The 22453-nt window shown below is 44.0% G+C and overlaps 1 protein-coding gene across 1 annotated transcript in view; it reads right to left on the bottom strand.

Annotated features, from left to right (window-relative positions):
* Positions 1-22368, bottom strand: part of qsox2 (quiescin Q6 sulfhydryl oxidase 2) — a 35460-nt gene extending 13092 nt beyond the window's left edge. The window contains exons 1-10 of the mRNA XM_042000163.1: positions 22010-22368; positions 4643-4743; positions 4507-4555; positions 4295-4400; positions 4059-4149; positions 3650-3795; positions 3419-3556; positions 3217-3346; positions 3006-3128; positions 2787-2937 (exon numbers count right to left, since the gene is read on the bottom strand). Of these exons, the coding sequence (XP_041856097.1) occupies positions 2787-2937; positions 3006-3128; positions 3217-3346; positions 3419-3556; positions 3650-3795; positions 4059-4149; positions 4295-4400; positions 4507-4555; positions 4643-4743; positions 22010-22253 (1279 nt within the window). The 5' untranslated portion in view covers positions 22254-22368. The remainder of the gene's footprint in view (positions 1-2786; positions 2938-3005; positions 3129-3216; positions 3347-3418; positions 3557-3649; positions 3796-4058; positions 4150-4294; positions 4401-4506; positions 4556-4642; positions 4744-22009) is intronic.
* Between the last annotated feature and the right edge of the window lie 85 nt (positions 22369-22453).

Raw genomic sequence — 22453 nt, forward strand, 5'->3', positions numbered from 1 at the left:
TTTAGCTCTCGCGAGACTTTGTGATATTCTCGCGAGACTTCGGGGTATTCTCGCGAGACTAACCCGCGAGTTTATGGTATCTGCTAATGGTTTCCGCTAGCAAGTTATCTCCGCCACGTCGTAAGGAGTTAAAAGTTCGTTTTTCATCATCTTTCCCCAAGACAGCAACGTCTGTGAGTGTGTTATTCAGTTTTACTTTGGCTAATTCATATGTTTGACACGAACGATTAATATGTTAGGTTTATTCTGTCTTTAATGTGTGCTAATTGTTAGCAAATGCTAGGCTCAACGTAGCTTCCTGTTAGCGGCTTAGCCTAGTGGTATTTACCGATCTTACAGTAATTCTTTTTCTGCTGTTTGTTTTACAGTTTTACTCGCTTTTTTCACATGTCAACCTGTAAAGACAAGAAAATAAAGGAGCAAGACGCTCATCTTCCTGGCTTGTGAGACACGAGTTTGGCTTGCTGTTTAATCTGTGTTCACGCACTGGCTCAACACACAGACAGAACAGTACAGTATATATGTAGGTTTATGTATGTATATTTGTATGTATGTATGTATGTATGTACGTATATTTGTAGGTATTTATGTATGTATATTTGTAGGTATGTATGTATGTATATTTGTATGTATGTATGTATATTTGTATGTATGTATGTATGTATATTTGTAGGTATGTATGTATGTATGTATGTATATTTGCAGGTATGTATGTATATTTGTATGTGTGTATGTATGTATATTTGTATGTATGTATGTATGTATGTATGTATGTACGTACGTACGTATATTTGTAGGTATGTATGCATGTATGTATATTTGTATGTATGTTTGTATGTATATTTGTATGTGTGTATGTATGTATATTTGTATGTATGTATGTATGTATGTACGTACGTACATATATTTGTAGGTATGTATGTATGTATATTTGTAGGTATGTATGTATGTATGTATGTATATTTGCAGGTATGTATGTATGTATATTTGTATGTATGTATATTTGTAGGTATGTATGTATGTATGTATATTTGTAGGTATGTATGTATGTATGTATATTTGTAGGTATGTATGTATGTATGTATATTTGCAGGTATGTATGTATGTATATTTGTATGTATGTATGTATGTATGTATGTATGTATGTATGTATGTATGTATATTTGTAGGTATGTATGTATGTATATTTGTAGGTATGTATGTATGTATATTTGCAGGTATGTATGTATGTATATTTGTACGTATGTATGTATGTTTGTAGGTATGTATGTATGTATATTTGTATGTATGTATGTATATTTGTATGTACGTATGTATATTTGTATGTAAGTATGTATATTTGTAGGTATGTCCTCTGTTGATCTTTCGTGGCCACTGATGTGATGCTGGTGTTCCTGGAGAGGTCCTCTGCAATGTGCACACCCAGGAATTTGCTGCTGCTGACCCTCTCTACTGCCGTTGATGGACATGGGAGGTGCTCGATTTGCACTCTCCAGAAGTTGACAACAATCTCCTTTGTTTTCTCCCCGTTGAGTGTGAGATTGTTGCTGCAGCATTTGGCCAGTTGGCTCACCTCTGCCCTGTAACTGGACTCACTGGTGCTGATGAGACCCACCACGGTTGTGTCTTCTGCAAAGTTGATGAAGAGGTTGGTGCTGTGCTTTGGTGTGCAGTCTTGGTTAAAAAGCGTGAAGAGTAAGGGGCTGACCACACACCCTTGGTGGGCTCCCATGTTCAGGACGATGGTGCTGGATGTGCTGCTGCTGATCCGGACTGCCTGTGGTATCCCGGTCAGGAAATCCAGTAGCCAGTTGCACAGTGAGGTGCTCAGTCCCAGTCCGTACTAGTTGCTGGGGAAGACTGTGCTAAACGCTGAAGTGAAGTCTGAGAACAGCATCTTTATGTAGTCCTTGGTGTCCAGATGGGTGAGAGCTGGGTGAAGGGCGGTGGAAACAGCATTAGTGGTGGACCTGTTGGTGCGATAAGCAAACTGGTAGGGGTCCAGGGTAGGTGGGACATGGACTTGATGTGCTGCATGACTAGCCGTTCAAAGCACTTCATAATGATGAGGGTCAGTGCAACAGGACGGTAGTCACTGAAGCAGGATCGGGATGATGGTGGTGTCTTTGAAGCATGTGGGGACAGCATCTTGGCTTAGGAAGGAGTTAAAGATGTCTGTGAGGACATCAGCACGCTCCGCTACACAGTCCCTCAACACACGGCCTGGTGTTGTCTGGTGGTGTTGGTGGAGTGCTGTTTTGGGGTCTGCAGAGTGATGTCACTGCTGAAGGTCTGTGGTCGGGGTTTCTAGTCCATGAAGGTCTGAATCCCCCGCCACAGGCTCCTGCTGTCTCTGAAGCGGTCGGCTTTCGTCCCAGAGTCCTGCCTTGTTGCACCTTTGATACCACATTCCAGGCTGGCCCTGGCTGTTCTAAGGCAAGCCCTGTCACCAACTTTGAAGGCAGTGTTCCTAACTCTCAGTATCCTATGGATTTCCCCCATCAGCCAGGGTTTCTTGGTCTCCCTCATCTGCTTCTGAAATGGTCTGGTGACTTTGGCCCTTGGTCTGTTGCTGGCATTAGCATAACTGTAGTGTGATCAGAAGCACCCAGATGGGGGAGGGTTAGGGTCGGGTCAAATCGGATAGTCTGGCCCCCTTCCAAGTTTTTACCTGTTGAAACGCAAAAAATGTGTACCGAGTTGTACTGAACCGAGTGTGATCTAGTAGTGGAAAAGGGTAATAAAGGTTTGGTTTAGGGTCTGGTTTAGGTTAGGCATGTTTGTACCTGTGTTGTCCAGGGCGGTGGGCATGGCTTCATGTTGGACAGTCAGAACATGAAACAGAGTCCAGAGGGAACATGGGTAACCTCGGAGCCCTGCCCTGCTGCCCTGGCAACCAACCCAGCGAAGCTCCGCCCCCAAGAACACACCTGAGATCTGCAGAGGAAGCAGAGGTTTAGCTGCTGTTCTGTGTGTGTGTTTGTGTGTGTGTGTGTGTGTCTGACCCTCATCTTGTTGTCCACCAGGTCCAGGACAGCCTGGTAGGGGATTCGCTGTAGCGGCAGACTGAGCAGCCAATCAGAGAGCGTCTCCATCAGCTTCACCACCGAGCCTCCGCCCGGATACAGCTGAACAGGTAGATGGAGAAAAAGTGCAGACCACCCAGTTTGTCGGGTTCAGGACAGATATTTACAACTAAATCTGAGCTGCTGTTACCTTGGAAACCAAAGTGACAAAATCCTTGAAGACCTTTAGCTCCGCCCCCTCTAGGGTGCTGTGAGCGGCGAGCTCAACTCTCAGCAGGTAGTGAAGCGCTGACTCCAGATCAGCCTTGTACACTTTGGACCTGCAGAGACCAACGGTGTTACTGTCCATGCTCAGAACAACACAACATCGGTCACTTCCACATGACCCTGACCTGTCAAAGTCTCGCCATGGTTCTGAGGTCCGTTTCTCCACCAGCGTCCCCGTCTGAGCAGCCGAGGACCTGCTGCGGCGCTGGACACCCGGCAACGTCCTCAGCAGGGAGGAGAAGAAGGACCGAAGACGCTTCTGGCTGCAGGAGGACGAGCAGGAAGAGGAGCTGGGTCTGGTTCTGGTCGGACTCTGTGATACATGCAGGTGTGTTCATGACTTCAACTGAACTCACCTGTTCAGGTGTGTGTGTGTCCCGTTGGGCTGCAGCAGGTAGATGGAGGGGAAGACTGAGATCTGCAGAGCGTCCAGCAGGGGACGCTCAGAACTCAGAGCACGCTTTACCTGCACACCCGAGAACTGCAGCAGGTCCAGGATCACCTGACAGACAAACAAACAAACAAACAAACAAAACATGAAGCTTCTCTCAGTTCTGACCAGTTTTGGTCTGTCTGACCGGTTCTGAACTATCTGATGGCTCAGACGGACCAAAACTGATCAGACGGTTCAGAACTGATCAAGCTTTGGTCTGCCTGATCGGTTCTGGTCCATCTGATCTGATGGTTTAGACAGACCAGAATGTGATGGGTTCTGACCCGTCTGACTCCATGTGGACTTCATGGCGTGTTGCATGACCAGCTCACCTCCCGTCCAACGTAGGATCCTGGTTCCTCCACGATGATGGCAGTGTATTGATCCGACTGTTGGCCCAACAGGGGGAGGAGCTTGGCAGCGCTGCACGCACACACACACACACACACACACACACACACACACACACACACACACACACACACACACACACACACACACACACACACAGGGTTAGCCTTGTTGCAGGGTCCTGCTAAAGGCCTGGTTCCGGATAAGGTGCTGGTACCTGTATGGCTCTAACTGGGGGCAGAGCAGGGGCCGGTCCACCTTGGTGTGGTTCTGCAGGATGTTCACCATCAGCTGGCGGACAGACTGAATCTCCCGGTCTGCACCTGCACAGGTTTTTATCCTTACATGAAGACGTTCTGGTGCTTGTGTTATTCTGTCATTAAATTGTATGACAACATCCAGGCTGAAAAGATAGAGGTGAGTTTTAACCTCTGTGGGTGGCTCCTCTGTCTGTGGAGGGACTGTGGGCCCGGAAGAACTGCAGACAGAAACAGCAGCAGGTTATGACAGCTCTCATCCTGCAGGGGGCAACACACCAGTCAGACCATACAGTGCTGCTTCCTACCTTAAACGTTGGGTAGAACTTAATTCCGTAGTCTTTACAGACACCAAAGTTTTCCTCCTGAGCGCAGTCCAACACAGCAACACGAATGGCCTCCTGCCAGTCTGACACAAGCACACGTATGTTACAGAGGAACCAGGCCAGGCTGGTTTAAGTCATATTTATATGATAGATTTCAGACTGTTAATGTAAATGATGAGTCTTCCTCACACACCACAGTAAGTCATGGAGGTCAGCTGGTAGACAACCAGCTGACCTTTAAGGACCATGTTGCCTCGGTTGCTCGATCTTGCCGATTTGCTCTCTACAACATCAGGAGGATCAGACCCTACCTGACTGAACACACGGCCCAGCTCCTGGTCCAGGCTCTGGTCATTTCACGCATTGACTACTGCAACTCCTTACTGGCTGGCCTACCTGCATGCTCAGTTAAACCTCTGCAGATGATCCAAAACGCAGCAGCACGTCTGGTCTTCAACCAGCCCAAAAGAGCTCATGTCCCTCCGCTGCTAATTGCTCTCCACTGGCTTCCAGTTGCAGCACATCAAATTCAAAGCTCTGCATCTGGCTTACAAAACAATAACCCAAACGGCTCCGGTCTACCTTCAGTCCTTAATCCAGAGCTACACTCCCTCTTGAAAGTTACACTCTACCAGTGAAAGACGCCTAGTGCTCCCACCACAAAGTGGCACCACATCAGTAGCTAGACTCTTCTCCTCTGTTGTTCCCCGGTGGTGGAACCATCTACCAAACTCCGTCCAATCCGCAGAGTCCTTATCCACTTTTAAAAGCAAGCTAAAGACTCAGTTGTTTAAGGAGCATTTCCACACTTAGCTTAACTCTTCTACTCAGAATGAGTTAGAAAGATTTGTCCAGCTCTTTGGCTCAACCAAGTACTGAAGAAGCTGTGTGCACTTATACCCAAGATGATGTTGTTTGATGAAATTGTGATCTTGAATTCATACTAAGGACTTTAAAGGCAAGATAAGTAGCACTGACACCTAGCATTTCTAATCAGAACTGCAGTCGAAAGAGAAAAACACGGACATCGTTCTTCCTCCCTTCTGTTTCCGCAGGCTGTCGGTTTGTGAGAGGACGGTTCTTTTGTACAGTCGATGAAGGGCGCCAGCAAACATCATGAACACGATCGAAGATGATTCACAGACTGGAATTTGCTATGCTTAGCAATGCTAGCGCTAATTTCATGCGCTAATTTACGTTAGAATAAAACAGTGTAAACAAAAGCTACATTAATCAACAAATGTTTTCCCTTAGTCTCACTTAATAAATGAATTTAATAGTAGGGATGCACCGAATATTCGGCTGATGAAAAAGAAAGACTTTTATCAACATGACCGAAACAGAATGTTGTGATGACGCAAGCAAAAACACGACCAACACAGTCTTTTCTGGAAGTGCCAACATGTCTGCAGCGTGGACGTATTTCAGTAAAGACCCACAGATAGCAAAACGTGTAATGGTGAAATTTAAAGAGGTTCATCTGCAAAGAATTTCTCCATGTCGAGTTAAATTTATCTCCTGAAATCCAAACATCCGGACTGCTATCCTGAGTATGAGAGGAATGTGGCACAGAAAAGGAAAATTCCTCCGAGCACGGCCACTCCGTCTGTGGCGGATGTTTTTGAAGAAGTTTCCCGGTGACGGTGCCAAGGCAAAAGGAATTACACAAAAGATTATGGAATTCATTGCCTTAGATGAACAGCCGTTCTCTGTCGTAGAAGATGTGGGATTTCGTAGGCTGATCGGGCACATTGAGCCCCATTATACCGAGCAGGCGACATTTTTCACACGTGTGTTTACCTGAGTTGGTTAATGTTGTTGCAACTCATGTCCATGTGCTTATAGCTGCTAATATTTCAGCAATCAGTTTCACAACAGACATCTGGAGCTCGGACGTCAGCCTCACCAGTTTGCTCAGTCTAACCGCACAATGGATCCACGCTGATTTCCAGCTGCAAACCATTCTGCTGCATTCCCAAGAGTTCCAAGGGTCACATACAGCAGCAGCCATTTCCGATGCATTCGCCAGTGTGTTCGACACCTGGCATATCGACCAATCTAAAGTGCATGCCACAGTCAGTGACAATGGAAGAAACATGACAAAAGCAATAGAAGAAAGCCATATGAGAGGAATACGGTGCATGGCCCACACACCACATCTGGCTGTGAATGGGGGAGTGTTGTCTCAGCACAGCGTAAAAGACATACTGGCTATAGGCAGAAGGATTGTTGGCCACTTTAAACATTCGCAGCTGGCCTATTCCCGCTTACAGTCTATGCAAGATCAGTTTGGAACACCGATAAAACGGTTCCAACAAGACGTGAGTACACGTTGGAACAGCACGTATTACATGCTGGGAGTCTTGGCTGCATACAGAGCAGATCACGAGCTCCCTGCAACATGCACTTCACACCAGTGGGTCTTAATAGAGAACATTCTCTCTCTTCTTGCCCCCTTTGACCAGCTAACTGAAGAGATCAGCTCCTCTGATGCATCTGTAGCAGATGTTATTCCTTTAATCGCAGCACTAAAGAGTCTTCTTAGCAAAGAGGTTGAGACGAACCACAGCGTGAAACCAATGTAGAAGACACTGCAAAATTCTAGAAAAGTATAAATTGCTAAGCTTTGCAAGTTTTAGTCACTTGTGCTTTCTTAAACTAATATTCAAATGTATCAATAACTTAGCACCAGAGCCTCTTAGTTCATTTGGTCAGAGACAAAACAGCAGTAGCGTCACCACAGGTTCCACCAACCAGAACTGTAAACTTCCACCAACCAGAACTGTAAACTTCCACCAACCAGAACTGGAAGCTTCCACCAACCAGAACTGGAAACTTCCACCAACCAGAACTGTAAACTTCCACCAACCAGAACTGGAAACTTCCACCAACCAAAACTGGAAACTTCCACCAACCAGAACTGGAAACTTCCACCAACCAGAACTGGAAGCTTCCAACAACCAGAACTGGAAACTTCCACCAACCAGAAGTGGAAGCCTCCAACAACCTGAACTGGAAACTTCCACCAACCAGAACTGGAAACTTCCACCAACCAGAACTGGAAACTTCCACCAACCAGAAGTGGAAGCTTCCAACAACCAGAACTGGAAACTTCCACCAACCAGAAGTGGAAGCTTCCAACAACCAGAACTGTAAACTTCCACCAACCAGAACTGGAAGCTTCCAACAACCAGAACTGGAAGCTTCCACCAACCAGAACTGGAAGCTTCCACCAACCAGAACTGTAAACTTCCACCAACCAGAACTGTAAACTTCCACCAACCAGAACTGGAAGCTTCCACCAACCAGAACTGTAAACTTCCACCAACCAGAACTGGAAGCTTCCACCAACCAGAACTGGAAGCTTCCACCAACCAGAACTGTAAACTTCCACCAACCAGAACTGGAAGCTTCCACCAACCAGAACTGGAAACTTCCACCAACCAGAACTGGAAGCTTCCACCAACCAGAACTGGAAACTTCCACCAACCAGAACTGGAAGCTTCCACCAACCAGAACTGGAAGCTTCCACCAACCAGAACTGTAAGCTTCCACCAACCAGAACTGGAAACTTCCACCAACCAGAACTGTAAGCTTCCAACAACCAGAACTGTAAACTTCCAACAACCAGAACTGTAAACTTCCACCAACCAGAACTGTAAACTTCCACCAACCAGAACTGGAAGCTTCCACCAACCAGAAGTGGAAGCTTCCAACAACCAGAACTGGAAACTTCCACCAACCAGAACTGGAAACTTCCACCAACCAGAACTGGAAGCTTCCACCAACCAGAACTGGAAACTTCCACCAACCAGAACTGGAAACTTCCACCAACCAGAACTGGAAGCTTCCACCAACCAGAACTGGAAACGTCCACAAACCAGAACTGGAAATGTCAACCAACCAGAACTGGAAACGTCCACCAACCAGAACTGGAAACTTCCACCAACCAGAACTGGAAGCTTCCACCAACCAGAACTGGAAACTTCCACCAACCAGAACTGGAAGCTTCCACCAACCAGAACTGGAAACTTCCACCAACCAGAACTGGAAGCTTCCACCAACCAGAACTGGAAACGTCCACAAACCAGAACTGGAAATGTCAACCAACCAGAACTGGAAACTTCCACCAACCAGAACTGGAAACTTCCACCAACCAGAACTGGAAGCTTCCACCAACCAGAACTGGAAACTTCCACCAACCAGAACTGGAAACTTCCACCAACCAGAACTGGAAACTTCCACCAACCAGAACTGGAAACTTCCACCAACCAGAACTGGAAGCTTGTCAACAAAGTATTTGTTTGATAACAACTTTAAAATACGTATGCAACAAACAACAGCGCCACCATAACCAGTAACACCTGAAACAAAATGCAACACAACGCGCGATCCATTCACTCCACCCCAACATATGGGTATCAAATGAAACTAGAAAAGCTGCACTTTCATATGATACCAAGCATAAAAAGATATTCGCCAAGCACCTCACGTCAGCCTCCAATCAAACACAGCTCTAACCTTCACACATCACAGCAGCCTTATCAGATAGCATGTTTAACACCAAATCCCAAAGCTATTCTCACAAACAGTGATATTTTTTATTTCCTTACCTTTTTGTGGTCATTTTCAGTCTATCCACACTGTTCTTTGACCAAAATCCACCGTGTATTAGTCCATAATAACAGAACTGCATTATGTGCTCGCAATAGTAATGCTACCACATCCATCTTGTCGATTTCTCTTGGGTCTTGGGAATGTAAATAAAGTTTCATCAAATTCTACACCTCGCAAGCTTTCTAACGATATCTTACACCTGAATGAGACTTCATCCATCACGTGTATATCTAGATGGATAAAGGAGGGAGCATCCACGCTGTATAAGATCTGTTACGAACAGGTGGCGCAGCGCACATAGCAACAGCGTTTGATTTTTTTTTTTTTTTTCATTTATTTAGACAAGTAAACAAGATGTAGTTATCTAGTTCTGAAGCTAGCAGCGATGCTAATGCTAACCACGACACTGATATCATTGTACACTGTGCACAGCAATTTTTTTTCTCATTAATTTAGAGAGTTTACTCAGATGTTTTTAATAATTTGTAGTGTGTCATGCTTAGTTAATAGGATCTTAACAAATGATAATAATTTGTACATTATTATGGTTTATTTTAATTGGGTAACTGATGCATGTTAAGTGTGATCTAACATACATTTTGTATCTTTATTGTAAGTTCAGGGCTCTTCTGAAATATTTTGGAGCGGCTCCCACTGGCCAAAATGAAGAGCCACCTCCTTCTGCAGCCACATCTTTGCAGGACTTGTCAGGTGTGTGTGTGTGTGTGTGCCAGGTGTAAACAGGGTGAAAAATCTGCTACAGTCTGAGCACTGAATTCAGATTATGTTAATTATTATTATTATTTTTTATTTATTTTATTCATTTGTTTTTGTGTGATGAAGGATTTGTGTAGTTTATATTGATGTTTACAAACTATTTCATTTATCTATCTCATTGTTTAATCTATTCTTGTTAACGTTTGTATTTAATAATAAATAAATAATAATAATAATAATTTTCGGTCGGTCGGTGGGGGGTGGGTCAGGGTGTTGATAGGGTTGGTTAGTTGTGGTTGGTCGGGTGTGGGGGGCGCCGATGGGCGGTTCGCCCAGGGAGCAAAACTAGCCAGGACCGCCTCTGGTAAACCTGCTAGCATTCATGTCGCCTCTGGAAACTTCCATCCATCCATCCATTATCTTGACCGCTTATTCCATATGGGTCGAGGGTGAGCTGGAGCCTATCCCAGCATTTTAACAGGTGAGAGGCAGGGTACACCCTGGACAGGTCACCAGTCTGTCGCAGGGCCAACACAGATAGACAAACAACCATTCACACACACACTCTCTCCTAGGGAGAATTTAGAATAACCAATTAACCTATCATGCATGTCTTTGGATGGTGGGAGGAAGCCGGAGAACCCGGAGAGAACCCACGCATACACGGGGAGAACCCGGAGAGAACCCACGCATACACGGGGAGAACATGCAAACTTCACACAGAAAGGCCACCGCCCTCAAGGTTCGAACCCCCCCCCCAGCCAAGACCTTCTTGCTGTGAGGCTGCGGTGCTAACCACCACACCACCGTGCAGCGCCTCTGGAAACTTCAGGCCTGCATATGAGGCATGTCGCTGTTTTACTGATTTTCCCAAAATTACTAACATACCATTTATGCTACTTGTTAGCACAAGTACCAGCTCACAACACAGGACTGCGTAACTTCCTGTCTGTGTGGTCATGTTGGTCAGGAAGTATGTATTCTGTTTCCATGGTAACGGATAGAGTCCCTGAGAAGATGTGATAGTGTTTGTTTTTATATCATGATGGGGACCACCAGCTGGACAACAGCTGCATGGGGACGTCCAGAAAAAGTTCTCTTTAGGGTTAAAACTTGACTTCAGAGCCAGGTTGAGGTTCAGTTTAGGACCAGGTTCAGGTTTAGGGGTTTAGGATTAGATTTTCGGGCTTGGGTACACTGGAGTCTCCATGAAGTACTAAAAATGAGATGTGTGTGTGTGAGCCGGTGGACTGATTCCCGTGATGGAGACAGATGGATTTTATAGACCAGTTCCCACAGGGTGCTCCATGTGTGTTTCCCCGGTTGTCTGTCTTTGTGAGGACTGGCTGGTTCACACCGACAGATGGTGGAGGTGTGTGGTTCTGGATCAGGCCATCTTGAGGAGAATCTGGCTGAACGAAGTGCTGCATACCCCCCTCAGGGACACATGGAGGTTTTTCTACAGTTTTAAATATTTCAGCCAGTCTGTTATCAGTGGAAAGATGCTGCAGGTGTTTCAGGTCTCTCGGAGTAAAGTCAACAAACTTTATCAAAAACAAGATCCAGCTGTTCTTGTTTCCATCGGTTTTACATACGTGTTCATGGCGAGATCACGGTGGGAAATGACTCCATGAGGAAAACAGATTTCCAGATGAGTGATTGATTTTTTTTCCCCTTAATATTTTTATTTTTCATTCATGACAACATTTATACATACCATAACATTTGGGTGCCTTTTTTCCCGCAAAAATTCCCCAACGCCTCTTATGCTTATGTACACTCTTACTCTCTCTTTTTAAACGTAGTTATACACACAACTATATATATATATACACACTCAACTATATACTAGGGATGCACCGATCCGATATCGGTGCCGATATTGAAGATAGTTCTAGATCAGGTATCAGTGACAACGGCCCGATCATAGGCGTAGATCTATTCAGTGTATTTCTATACTTTGCACTTCGAGAGACGTCATATGCTAATGGTGAGCTAAGCAAAACTAGCATGTTTTAAAAATGGAGCGAGCTAAAGGATCGGCTATCTGGAACTTCTACACACTGCTTCAGCCTACAGATTCGACAGCTTCGTGTAACATCTGCGCAGTAAATGTTCCGAGGGGCGGTGGGAAAGCTTCAAGATATAACACAACCAACTTAATCCAGCATCTCCAGAAACTTCACCCTGAAGAGCACGACGAGTTTGTTGAAAGGAATAAACAAAAAGGAGGCATGCTGAAGCAGCTAACTTTGAAGGAAATGAAGGAAAGAGGGGAAAAGATTCCAGCTAATAGTTTGCAAGCAGCAAAAATCCCAGAAACAATACTAAACTTGATTGTTATGGATGGCAGCAGCTGTCGGTTGTTGGGGACAAGAGCTTTCGGCTTGATTAATTACCGGGAGCCACGGTACCACGTGGTAAGCTGAAACACCTGTCCGAACAGCTCTACCTGATCTACACGGTAAAGTGTGCAAAAGCATATTAGAGGACATAAAACATGATGAGCTTCACGACAGATATCTGGATCTCTGACGTTTCTTCCGTGCCACTTTTAAGCTTAACGGTTGGCTGGACGAGAGTTCTGCCACACAGCGCCATGTTAAACGCAACACACTTTCTTGGGTCACACACCAGTGACACGATTGCAGCTCGTCTGAAGGAAATGTTTCAAAAGTGGCAAAGCCCGTTGAGCAAAACCCACGTGATTCTGACAACGGCAGCAACATGAGAAAGATGAAGGACACGTGAGAGTGCGGCGTGGCTGCGCTGCACATACGATGCAGCTCGTTGTCAACGAGGGTCTGCGCTCACAGCAAGTGATGCCGTTGCACGTGGGAGACAGACTGTCGGCCACTTTAAACATTCTCCGCTAGCACGTTCTCCACTAGCACATTCTCCGCTAGAGCATTCACCGCTAGCGCGTTCTCCGCTAGCGCGTTCTCCACTAGCACATTCTCCACTAGCAGAATGGTTTAGGCCCAGAATACATCTGTGATATGTTCAGGGAATATAAACCTAGCAGAGCTCTTAGATCCAAAGACTCTGGTCAACTAGTCCAGACCAGAGTCCAGACCAGAGTCCAGACTAAACATGGAGAAGCAGCATTTAGCTGTTATGCTGCAAACAAGTGGAACAAACTGCCAGTGGAGATTAAACTTTCCCCAAATGTAGACATTTTTAAATCCAAGTTAAAAACATTTCTTTTCTCATGCGCCTATGCATGAAATCTGCACGGTAACTTTTTTAACTTATCTTGCTTTTAATCATTTTAATGTAATTTATTATTTTATTGTGATTATGTGTTGATGCCTTTTACTATTTCTAAATATCTGTAATGTCTTTGTTTTATGTAAAGCACTTTGAATTGTCCTGTACATGAAATGTGCTGTACAAATAAACTGCCTTGCCTTGCCTAGCACATTCACCGCTAGCACATTCACCGCTAGCACATTCTCCGCTAGCACATTCACCGCTAGCACATTTTCCGCTAGCACATTCACCGCTAGCACATTCTCCGCTAGCACATTCTCCGCTAGCACATTCTCCGCTAGCACATTCACCGCTAGCACATTCTCCGCTAGCACATTCTCCGCTAGCAGATTCTCCGCTAGCACATTCTCCGCTAGCACATTCTCCGCTAGCAGATTCTCCGCTAGCACATTCACCGCTATCACATTCTCCGCTAGTACATTCTCCGCTAGCAGATTCTCCGCTAGCAGATTCTCCGCTAGCACATTCACCGTTGCAAGATATCCAGCCTCAAATGAACATGCAACCAAAACGCCTGCAGCAAGATGTCAAAACGCGGTGGAACCGTACCGATTACATGACAGAAATCTGACTGAACACAAGCGAGCACTGTCTGCTTATTCTGCTGGAAACCAGCGGGCCTTGCTTGAAAAACGATGACATGTCTGGAACCGTTTGATCAGCGAGCTCAGCCACAGCCGCCACAGCTGAGGTTGTCCCCGTACTCAAACGTCTCCTCACCATGGAAACCGAGAGTGACTCTGGAATCAAAAACATGAAAAACCCTCTTAGCAGCTGTTGACAGGCATTCAGGACTGTGGAGGATGAACCTCTGTATGCACTTTCCACGCTGCTGGACCCACCATACAAAGACAGGTGAGACTGTAAACATAGTACATTACAGGTTAAAGCTCCGTAAAGTAACAGTATAGTGAAGCATTTTGTTTTTGTTATATCGTTCTTTGTGACAAACGCCGTACAGCTTTTTTAGGACTTCAAATTAATAAATGGTAATCACACAATTTATTATACACCAATAACTTGCACTTAAAAAGTTAAAGCAGGAAAAACTGCATTTGTGGTTGTTTTTATTTCATGAAGTACTACTTTTATAACCGAACCCAACATTTTTATTTATTTATTTTTAGATTTTTTACCGGCACAGACTCTGCCAAGCGTGGGAAAGACGCCCTAGCTGAGGAAATGGAGGAAGACTTGAGGCCCACCATCGATACAGCATCAAAGGCTTTGGGAGCCTCCAGGAAAGGCCTCCAGGGTCGAAGCAGCAGCACCGAGGGGAAGAATTTGACAAAACTCGGGAACGGGAGGAAAATCCCAGGTCAGCTAGCAGCTCTAGCACTGCTGTACAGTTGCATGTATATTGTACAGAAGAAACAGTTCCTGTCACAGATGATCCAAATACTGGGAGTAACCACCAGCGGCTTCCTGGCCTTGCTGCCGCTGTGCGCCCTGTGCTAGCGTCGAGCACAGTCTCCACTAACCCGGATGAGAAGCCAAACAGGCCGACAGCCAAAAGAGCAGAAATGCTTCCTAAGCAGCGGTGAGGGGAAAATGTTTGAAATGTTGAGGAATTAATTATTATTTTTACCAAGCTATTAAAGCGATTGTTTTATTTATCTGCTTTTGTAATAATTTCTATTTGCACAGCTGTAACACCCCACTGCTGATTTCTGTTAACATCCACCAACAAGGTCATCCATCTGTTGTGTTGTGTTCTTTAAAAAACATCAGTTCCTTTATTATTTTTTACACTGGATTTTGAGTTTCTAATTGCACAGATTAAGCCATTTCAAAGAGGTTTCTTCCTTTGATCTTTACCTGTTATTTGACCAAAGTAGTCCAGCCATTATTTTGTCTTACTTTCAGCACACTGGCTGTTAGACGTCTAATCGCACTGACTGAAGCAGGCTTTTTTACATGTTTGACCACACCTGTGAAGCTTATTTAAGATGAATGTATGGAACAAAGTTGTTAAATAAATAAGTATTTCAGTAAATTTTTCGTGTGTTTGTTCTTAAAAATTAGGAAAGTAATTTTTAAGTCTGAAGTTGTCTTGCACAAAATAATGATTCCAGTAAAATCCACTCAATGAGACGGGTTATATATATATATATATATATATATATATATATATATATATATATATATATATTACATGAATATACATATATGAATGCAATGTAGGAAAAAAGCATCTAGTTTTTATTTTACCTGCGATGTAGGAATAAAAAAAAAAACATATACTTCAAAGTTATTTCCTCAAACAACATTAAAGTGTTAAGTGTAAGTGTAAACGTCTATCAGTCCACATTTTAAACCCTCCATCCAACTTACCCAGTAAGAAAGAATTATTACCCCATACTGGAGTATACCGAGAAATTGGCTTATTAAATTTCACGTATTCTATTACTTCATACCAACATACAGTGTGTGCAGAATTATTAGGCAAATGAGTATTTTGATCACATCATCCTCTTTATGCATGTTGTTCTACTCTAATCAGTACAGGCTTGAAAGCCTACTACCAATTAAGCATATCAGGTGATGTGCATCTCTGTAATGAGAAGGGGTGTGGTCTAATGACATCACACCCTATATCAGGTGTGTATAATTATTAGGCAACTTCCATTCCTTTGGCAAAATGGGTCTGAAGAGAGATTTGACGGACTCTGAAAAGTCAAAATAGTGAGATGTCTTGCAGCGGGATGCAGCACTCTTAAAATTGCCAAGCTTTTGAGGCGTGATCATCGAACAATCAAGCGTTTCATTCAAAATAGTCAACAGGGTCGCAAGAAGCGTGTTGAAAAAACAAGGCGCAAAATAACTGCCCATGAACTGAGGAAAATCAAGCGTGAAGCTGCCAAGATGCCATTGGCCACCAGCTTTGCCATATTTCAGAGCTGCAACATCACTGGAGTGCCAAGAAGCACAAGGTGTGCAATACTCAGGGACATGGCCAAGGTAAGGAAGGCTGAAAAACGACCACCACTGAACAAGACACACAAGATAAAACATCAAGACTGGGCCAAGAAAGATCATAAGACTGATTTTTCTAAGGTTTTATGGACTGATGAAATGAGAGTGAGTCTTGGTGGGCCAGATGGATGGGCCCGTGGCTGGATCAGTACAGGGCAGAGAGCTCCACTCCGACTCAGACGCCAGCAAGGTGGAGGTGGGATACTGGTATGGGCTGGTATCATCAAAGATGAGCTTGTGGGACCTTTTCGGGTTGAGGATGGAGTCAAGCTCAACTCCCAGTCCTACTGCCAGTTTCTGGAAGACACCTTCTTCAAGCAGTGGTACAGAAAGAAGTCAGCATCGTTCAAGAAAAACATGATTTTCATGCAGGACAATGCTCCATCACACGCATCCAAGTACTCCACTGCGTGGCTGGCCAGAAAAGGTCTAAAAGAAGAAAAAATAATGACATGGCCTCCTTGTTCACCTGATCTTAACCCCATAGAGAACCTGTGGTCCCTCATCAAATGTGAGATCTACAGGGAGGGAAAACAGTACACCTCTCTGAACAGGGTCTGGGAGGCTGTGGTTGCTGCTGCACGCAATGTTGATCGTGAACAGATCAAGACACTGACAGAATCTATGGATGGCAGGCTTTTGAGTGTCCTCGCAAAGAAAGGTGGTTATATTGGTCACTGATTTGTTTTTGTTTTGTTTTTGAATGCCAGAAATGTATATTTGTAAATTTTGAGTTGTTATATTGGTTTCCCTGGTGAAAATAAATAAGTGAAATGGGTATATATTTGGTTTTTGTTAAGTTGCCTAATAATTATGCACAGTAATAGTCACCTGCACACACAGATATCCTCCTAAGATACTAAAACTAAAAAAGCCCCACTCCAACTTCCAAAAATATTCAGCTTTGATATTTATGAGTCTTTTGTGTGCATTGCGAACATAGTTGTTGTTCTATAATAAAATTAATCCTCAAAAATACAACTTGCCTAATAATTCTTCACACCCTGTATATTAGGAACCATGGGATGATGAGTATGTTTCCTTAAATATTTATACTCAGCCGAATACATGTATAAGTGCAACGGAGCTTGATTCCATACCGGTTTATTTCCTGCCAAAAAATAGTACATTAATGTTCTTAACTGTGTTGCTGAGTAGTACCAATGGAGGTTTGGCCATTTTAATCCCCCTGCATCAAATGGTAAGTACAACAAAGAGAAACCAACTCTAGGACTTCTTTTATTCCATATAAATCTTCTAATAGTCATTCCCATAAACATATCTGCAGGTGGTGCTGATGGAATCATATGAAATAAATGAACAAACTTAGGCAATAATAAGGACATCCATCTGTCAATATTCTTATATACTAAATCTATCAAATCATCCAATTTAAAAGAAATAAACATTTAAATATGTCCATCTCTAAGGATTGAATGTCTTTTCACTTTTTGACTGGAATTACTGAAATAAATCAACTTTTTCATGAAATTCTCATTTTATGATGAGCAGCTGCATTTACCTTATATCCAGAAATAATCCTGAATGTTTCAATTAAATACACTATTGCTGGTATGAGGAATTAGGTTGTTTTATGAACAAAATTACATCATCTGCAAAGAGAGCTATTTTATTTTATCCCCACTACGACATCTAATACCGTACATTTGTCTGCTCGACCGAGTTGCTATGGCTAAAGTCTGAGTAGCTAAAATGGACAACAATGGTGATAGTGGTGATCCTCTTACAGTTTTAAATGGCTCACACACATCATTGAAGACCTCGGCAACTGGATTATGATGCATTTAATGAAATTCTTTCCAAACCGATAAGAGGAATAACATAAAAGGGATTTCTGCTGCATCCGGCCCAACGCCCTCTGGCGAGAGAAGAGCTGCATTCGCCGCGTTCGTGCGGTAAAACCCGTCTTGCAGCGTGGAACCGGCGTCCTCCGCGTTCGTGCGGTAAAACCCGTCTTGCAGCGTGGAACCGGCGTCCTCCGCGTTCGTGCGGTAAAACCCGTCTTGCAGCGTGGAACCGGAGTCCTCCGCGTTCGTGCGGTAAAACCCGTCTTGCAGCGTGGAACCGGCGTCCTCCGCGTTCGTGCGGTAAAACCCGTCTTGCAGCATGGAACCGGCGTCCTCCGCGTTCGTGCGGTAAGACCCGTCTTGCAGCGTGGAACCGGCGTCCTCCGCGTTCGTGCGGTAAAACCCGTCTTGCAGCGTGGAACCGGCGTCCTCCGCGTTCGTGCGGTAAGACCCGTCTTGCAGCGTGGAACCGGCGTCTGCCTTCAATAAATCCATTTTCTTCCCCCACCAGATTGGGTAGAATATCTTCTAATCTTTTGGCAAGAACTTTACTAATTATTTTTCTATTTGTATTTATCAGACTTACAGGTTGCAGATTTTCACATTTAGTATTTGGTTTTCCTGGTTGTGGAAGTAAAATAATTTGGGCCTTACCCTTTTATCTTTACAATATTTATATAAGTCAACTGAGCGACCATCGCGCCCGGTAGCTTTACCAGTTTTCAGCTTCTATTATTTCCTCTCTACTTATTTATCTAGTTTTCTTTTACTTTCTTCAGAGATTTTGGGACCGAGCAGTTTATCTAAGAAGATGGATTTAGCATCACATTCGTCTGTATGTTCTGACGTGTATAGATCTTCATAAGGTTTTTAAATTTTGTATTAATCTCCACAGAATCTGTAATCTTTTTATCCTGAATTGTTGAGACTGCTCTTTCACTTGCTTGTTGTAAATTTGCCGGGCGCTTCATTAAAGTCAGAAACATTTGCATTTTGCTTGCTGCTGCGATCTAAGCATCAGCAGTTGCTTTGATATTTTGTAATCCTTTTTGTTTCCCAGGTAAGGTTTTAGTCTCTAGTGCTTTTATTTTAGATTCTAAATTTCTAAATTTGTCCCCTAAAACAAAGCCTTAAAAGCTTCCCATGTAATTTAGCTGTAGTTTGAAATGTATTAACTTCAAAATATAGATTGATTTATTCTCCTATATACTATAACAATTCTTTATCTTCCATCCTTTCAATTAGGAATTTCCACTGCACATGTCCACGCTCCACAGATGTCGCTGCCATTGCTGGATGATCTTCTGACGGCCTGAAATATGAGATGTCCTAGAGAAGCTTGGAGCTAGAGCAGCAGCAGAATGCTGTTCGCTGGACCTCGTCTAATCCTGGAGTCTAATCCAGATGGCTCATCCATTCTTGGGTCCAAAACACAATTGAAATCACCAGCAACTGTCAGATTAGCAATTTTTAAAAAATAAATGGATTAAAAATTTGATGTCCTTTGGTCCATAAACGTTCAAACTGATGCTCCTTGGCTGTATAATTAAAAAGCTTCGCTAATACTTGTGATGTCCTGATTTCGTGTCATTACTCCTCCACGTTGCGTCGAGCGAGGAGACGACCGTCTTCCTTCTAACTATCTCCTCCGAGGGTAGGTGTGTTTCTTGTGAGAACACAATTTTACCTTCAGCTGTTTAATTCTGCTCATCACCTGTTTTATTTTAACTTGAAAGCCTCAACAACTCCGAGACATAAGATTTCTTCCATGACCATTAAAGACTCGTCTTCTCTCGGCTCCCTTTCATTAAGGGTGCACTTCCAAAGAGAGAAAAAGCAAATAAATAAATGAAAATAAAAACAGACAGGATCCCACCCCTAACCCCACCGGCTCCAGACCTGCGGACTTCCTGCGGAGACCGGTCCAGGCTCTAGGACCTGGTCCGGTCTCTTTGTAATAATACACATTTGAAAAAAATAAAGAAAGAAGAGAAAAACACTGTCAAATCTGTTCTTTGAGGAGACAAAACTTTCAGATCCACAATGTGACTTTTTCATGTCGACCATCCCTCAAACATTTTCCACCTGAGGCCACAGCAGCGGCTCCATGGCCACCATCTACACTTCTTTCCTGTTATTAAGTCCTTTCATTTAAATATTTAGCTTTCAGACTTTTTCTTCTTATGGACCCATAAATTTTCTTCTTTTCACCATGTAGGACTAATTAGTTAGTTCCTCTGGCGGCAGCTGACGGAGTCCTTCTCCAACCATAAGAACAACCCGACAGGGAAGAAAATCCCGTGTTTGTGGAGTTTCTTCTTCGCGCCGTCACGTCGCCATCGCCAGGTCCGGTAGAAACCTTCTTCTTACTTCTTTCTTTGTTCTGGCGCCTCTCATTACATTCTCTGTCTTTGTAGTTTAAGCATTTAATTGTTCTTGTCACACATTCAGCCTTTGGGCCGGTTGTAACCCGATGTGCACTTTCCAAAATTGGTGGCGTTGTTCCGAGAACGTCTCCGATCTGTTTTTCCAGAAACCTGCGTGGGTCAGAGCCTTCCTCTTTTTCTGGGGAGCCTGTCCAACAACCTCAGTTATTGTGGACCCAGGCTGATGAGCCACATGTTGAATCACACATGATGTACATTTAGAGAACAAAATGCTTCGATTAATGACAGCAGGTTTCATTTCAATTAGCACTTCCCTCTGCGATTTGTTTATCCCAAACGTGCACTCTCAAGAGTATTAGTATCGACCGTGCTTCTTTACTCATTTCTGCATATAACGTGGTGTGAATTGTGTACAGATGTCTCACATTTCACATCATCTTTCTGGTTTTATTCTGGACCGTTGGTGTCGCAGTTTCTCCAGATTTTGTGTGTACGGCAGGTCTGAGCAGCCGTAGAGGTCAGGTTTGGTTTTCATAAATCCCAGACGCTGACTAGAACCGGCGTACGCTGGTTTCTCTACGTACACCAGTTTTAGAAATGAAATGTTACTTAAGTCTGCATTTTATTTGATCCGATGATGGGAAGGTTTTCATACTGGCTCACCTCTAGAGGACAGGGAAATAAACAGGTTTCCATGGAAACTGCATATTTTTAATCACAGTGCAGCCAACTAATATTGATGAGACCACGATAAGACCTTCATTTAGAGGTAAACTAACACTTTTTTAAAAATCCAGTTTTTAGAAACATGTTTTCTACTTTCCCCTCTAATCAAATCATAAGAAACTCAATTACTGGTGTTGTAAACTTGCCACGTGCTAATCTGGTCATCAGATTTAAACTGATCGGTTTCCTGTTAGCATTGAGCTACTCATTAAACCAGCTAGAAACATGATTATAACACTAGTCTGACCTGATCTGAAGTCTACTGTTCATTACAACACCCAAAGTCACCCACTGAGGGCCGGAAACGTGAACTCTGCCATCCTTAGCCGACCACCTGTTAGCTTACCACCAGCTAACCAGCGCTAACACAAGCTAACCTGCGCTGACTCCAGCTAACATAACCAGTAACCAGTCGGAAGACATCGGTCTACTGGGACTTTACCCAGCAGCAGTTTGTTAAAACCGTGTTGATGCGGTTGGTTCTAGTCTCTGGAAGCTGATAAAGCACAGTAAGAAAGCATTCAGAACCTCGTTAAAACCCCGCGACATTTAATGTGATAAACAACACTGTCAGATAATCAATCACCACGTGAACCGCATTAAGAAAAGTTACGAATTTACTTAAATAAAGGGCTGAATTCAGGTAATACTTAAGCCGAAATGGCAAGTGCACCCAAACACAATCTGTAAATATAGACTAGTAGAAAAAAATATGGATAAGACTCATGTTGTAACTGGAATTATATAATTAAGAATAATTTGAATGGAGTCTCGTTTTGTTGTTTAGACAAGCTGATCGGGACATGAATGGAATTATCCCGAATCGAGCGAGTGTCGAACGGTACCTTTCACGTCCTGAGCCAGCGCCTTCCATGTGCTGGAGTACTGGATGCAGTGTCCACACCAGGAGGAATAAAACTGGACTAGCCAGGCCGACGACGAGTTAGTGACGGTGGGCTTCAAGCCGCTGCCACTCAGGATCACCAGCGGGTCCTCTTCCGTGTACAGCCGAGCTGCGCCTCCCAACAACCCGGGGACGAGCCAGAGAACGGCTGCCGCCTGAAACCAAACCCGGAGCACCCCTTCCATACGTGGTGAGACACGCCGAGAGCGGATGGTCAAGGAGCCAGAGTGTTTCTACCGAAAGTGAAGGAGGAGAGCCGGGAAGACATGAGTGGAGTGTGCGGCTCTTGTGAGCGTGTTCCCCGCGATGGCAGTTAGCAAAGAGAGCTCACTCTGACCAGCTTCCAGGACACAAAACGGCCAAGGATGCTGGTCGACTTATTTTT

This window comes from Melanotaenia boesemani, chromosome 11 (genome assembly GCF_017639745.1).
Source record: "Melanotaenia boesemani isolate fMelBoe1 chromosome 11, fMelBoe1.pri, whole genome shotgun sequence".
NCBI lineage: Eukaryota > Metazoa > Chordata > Actinopteri > Atheriniformes > Melanotaeniidae > Melanotaenia > Melanotaenia boesemani.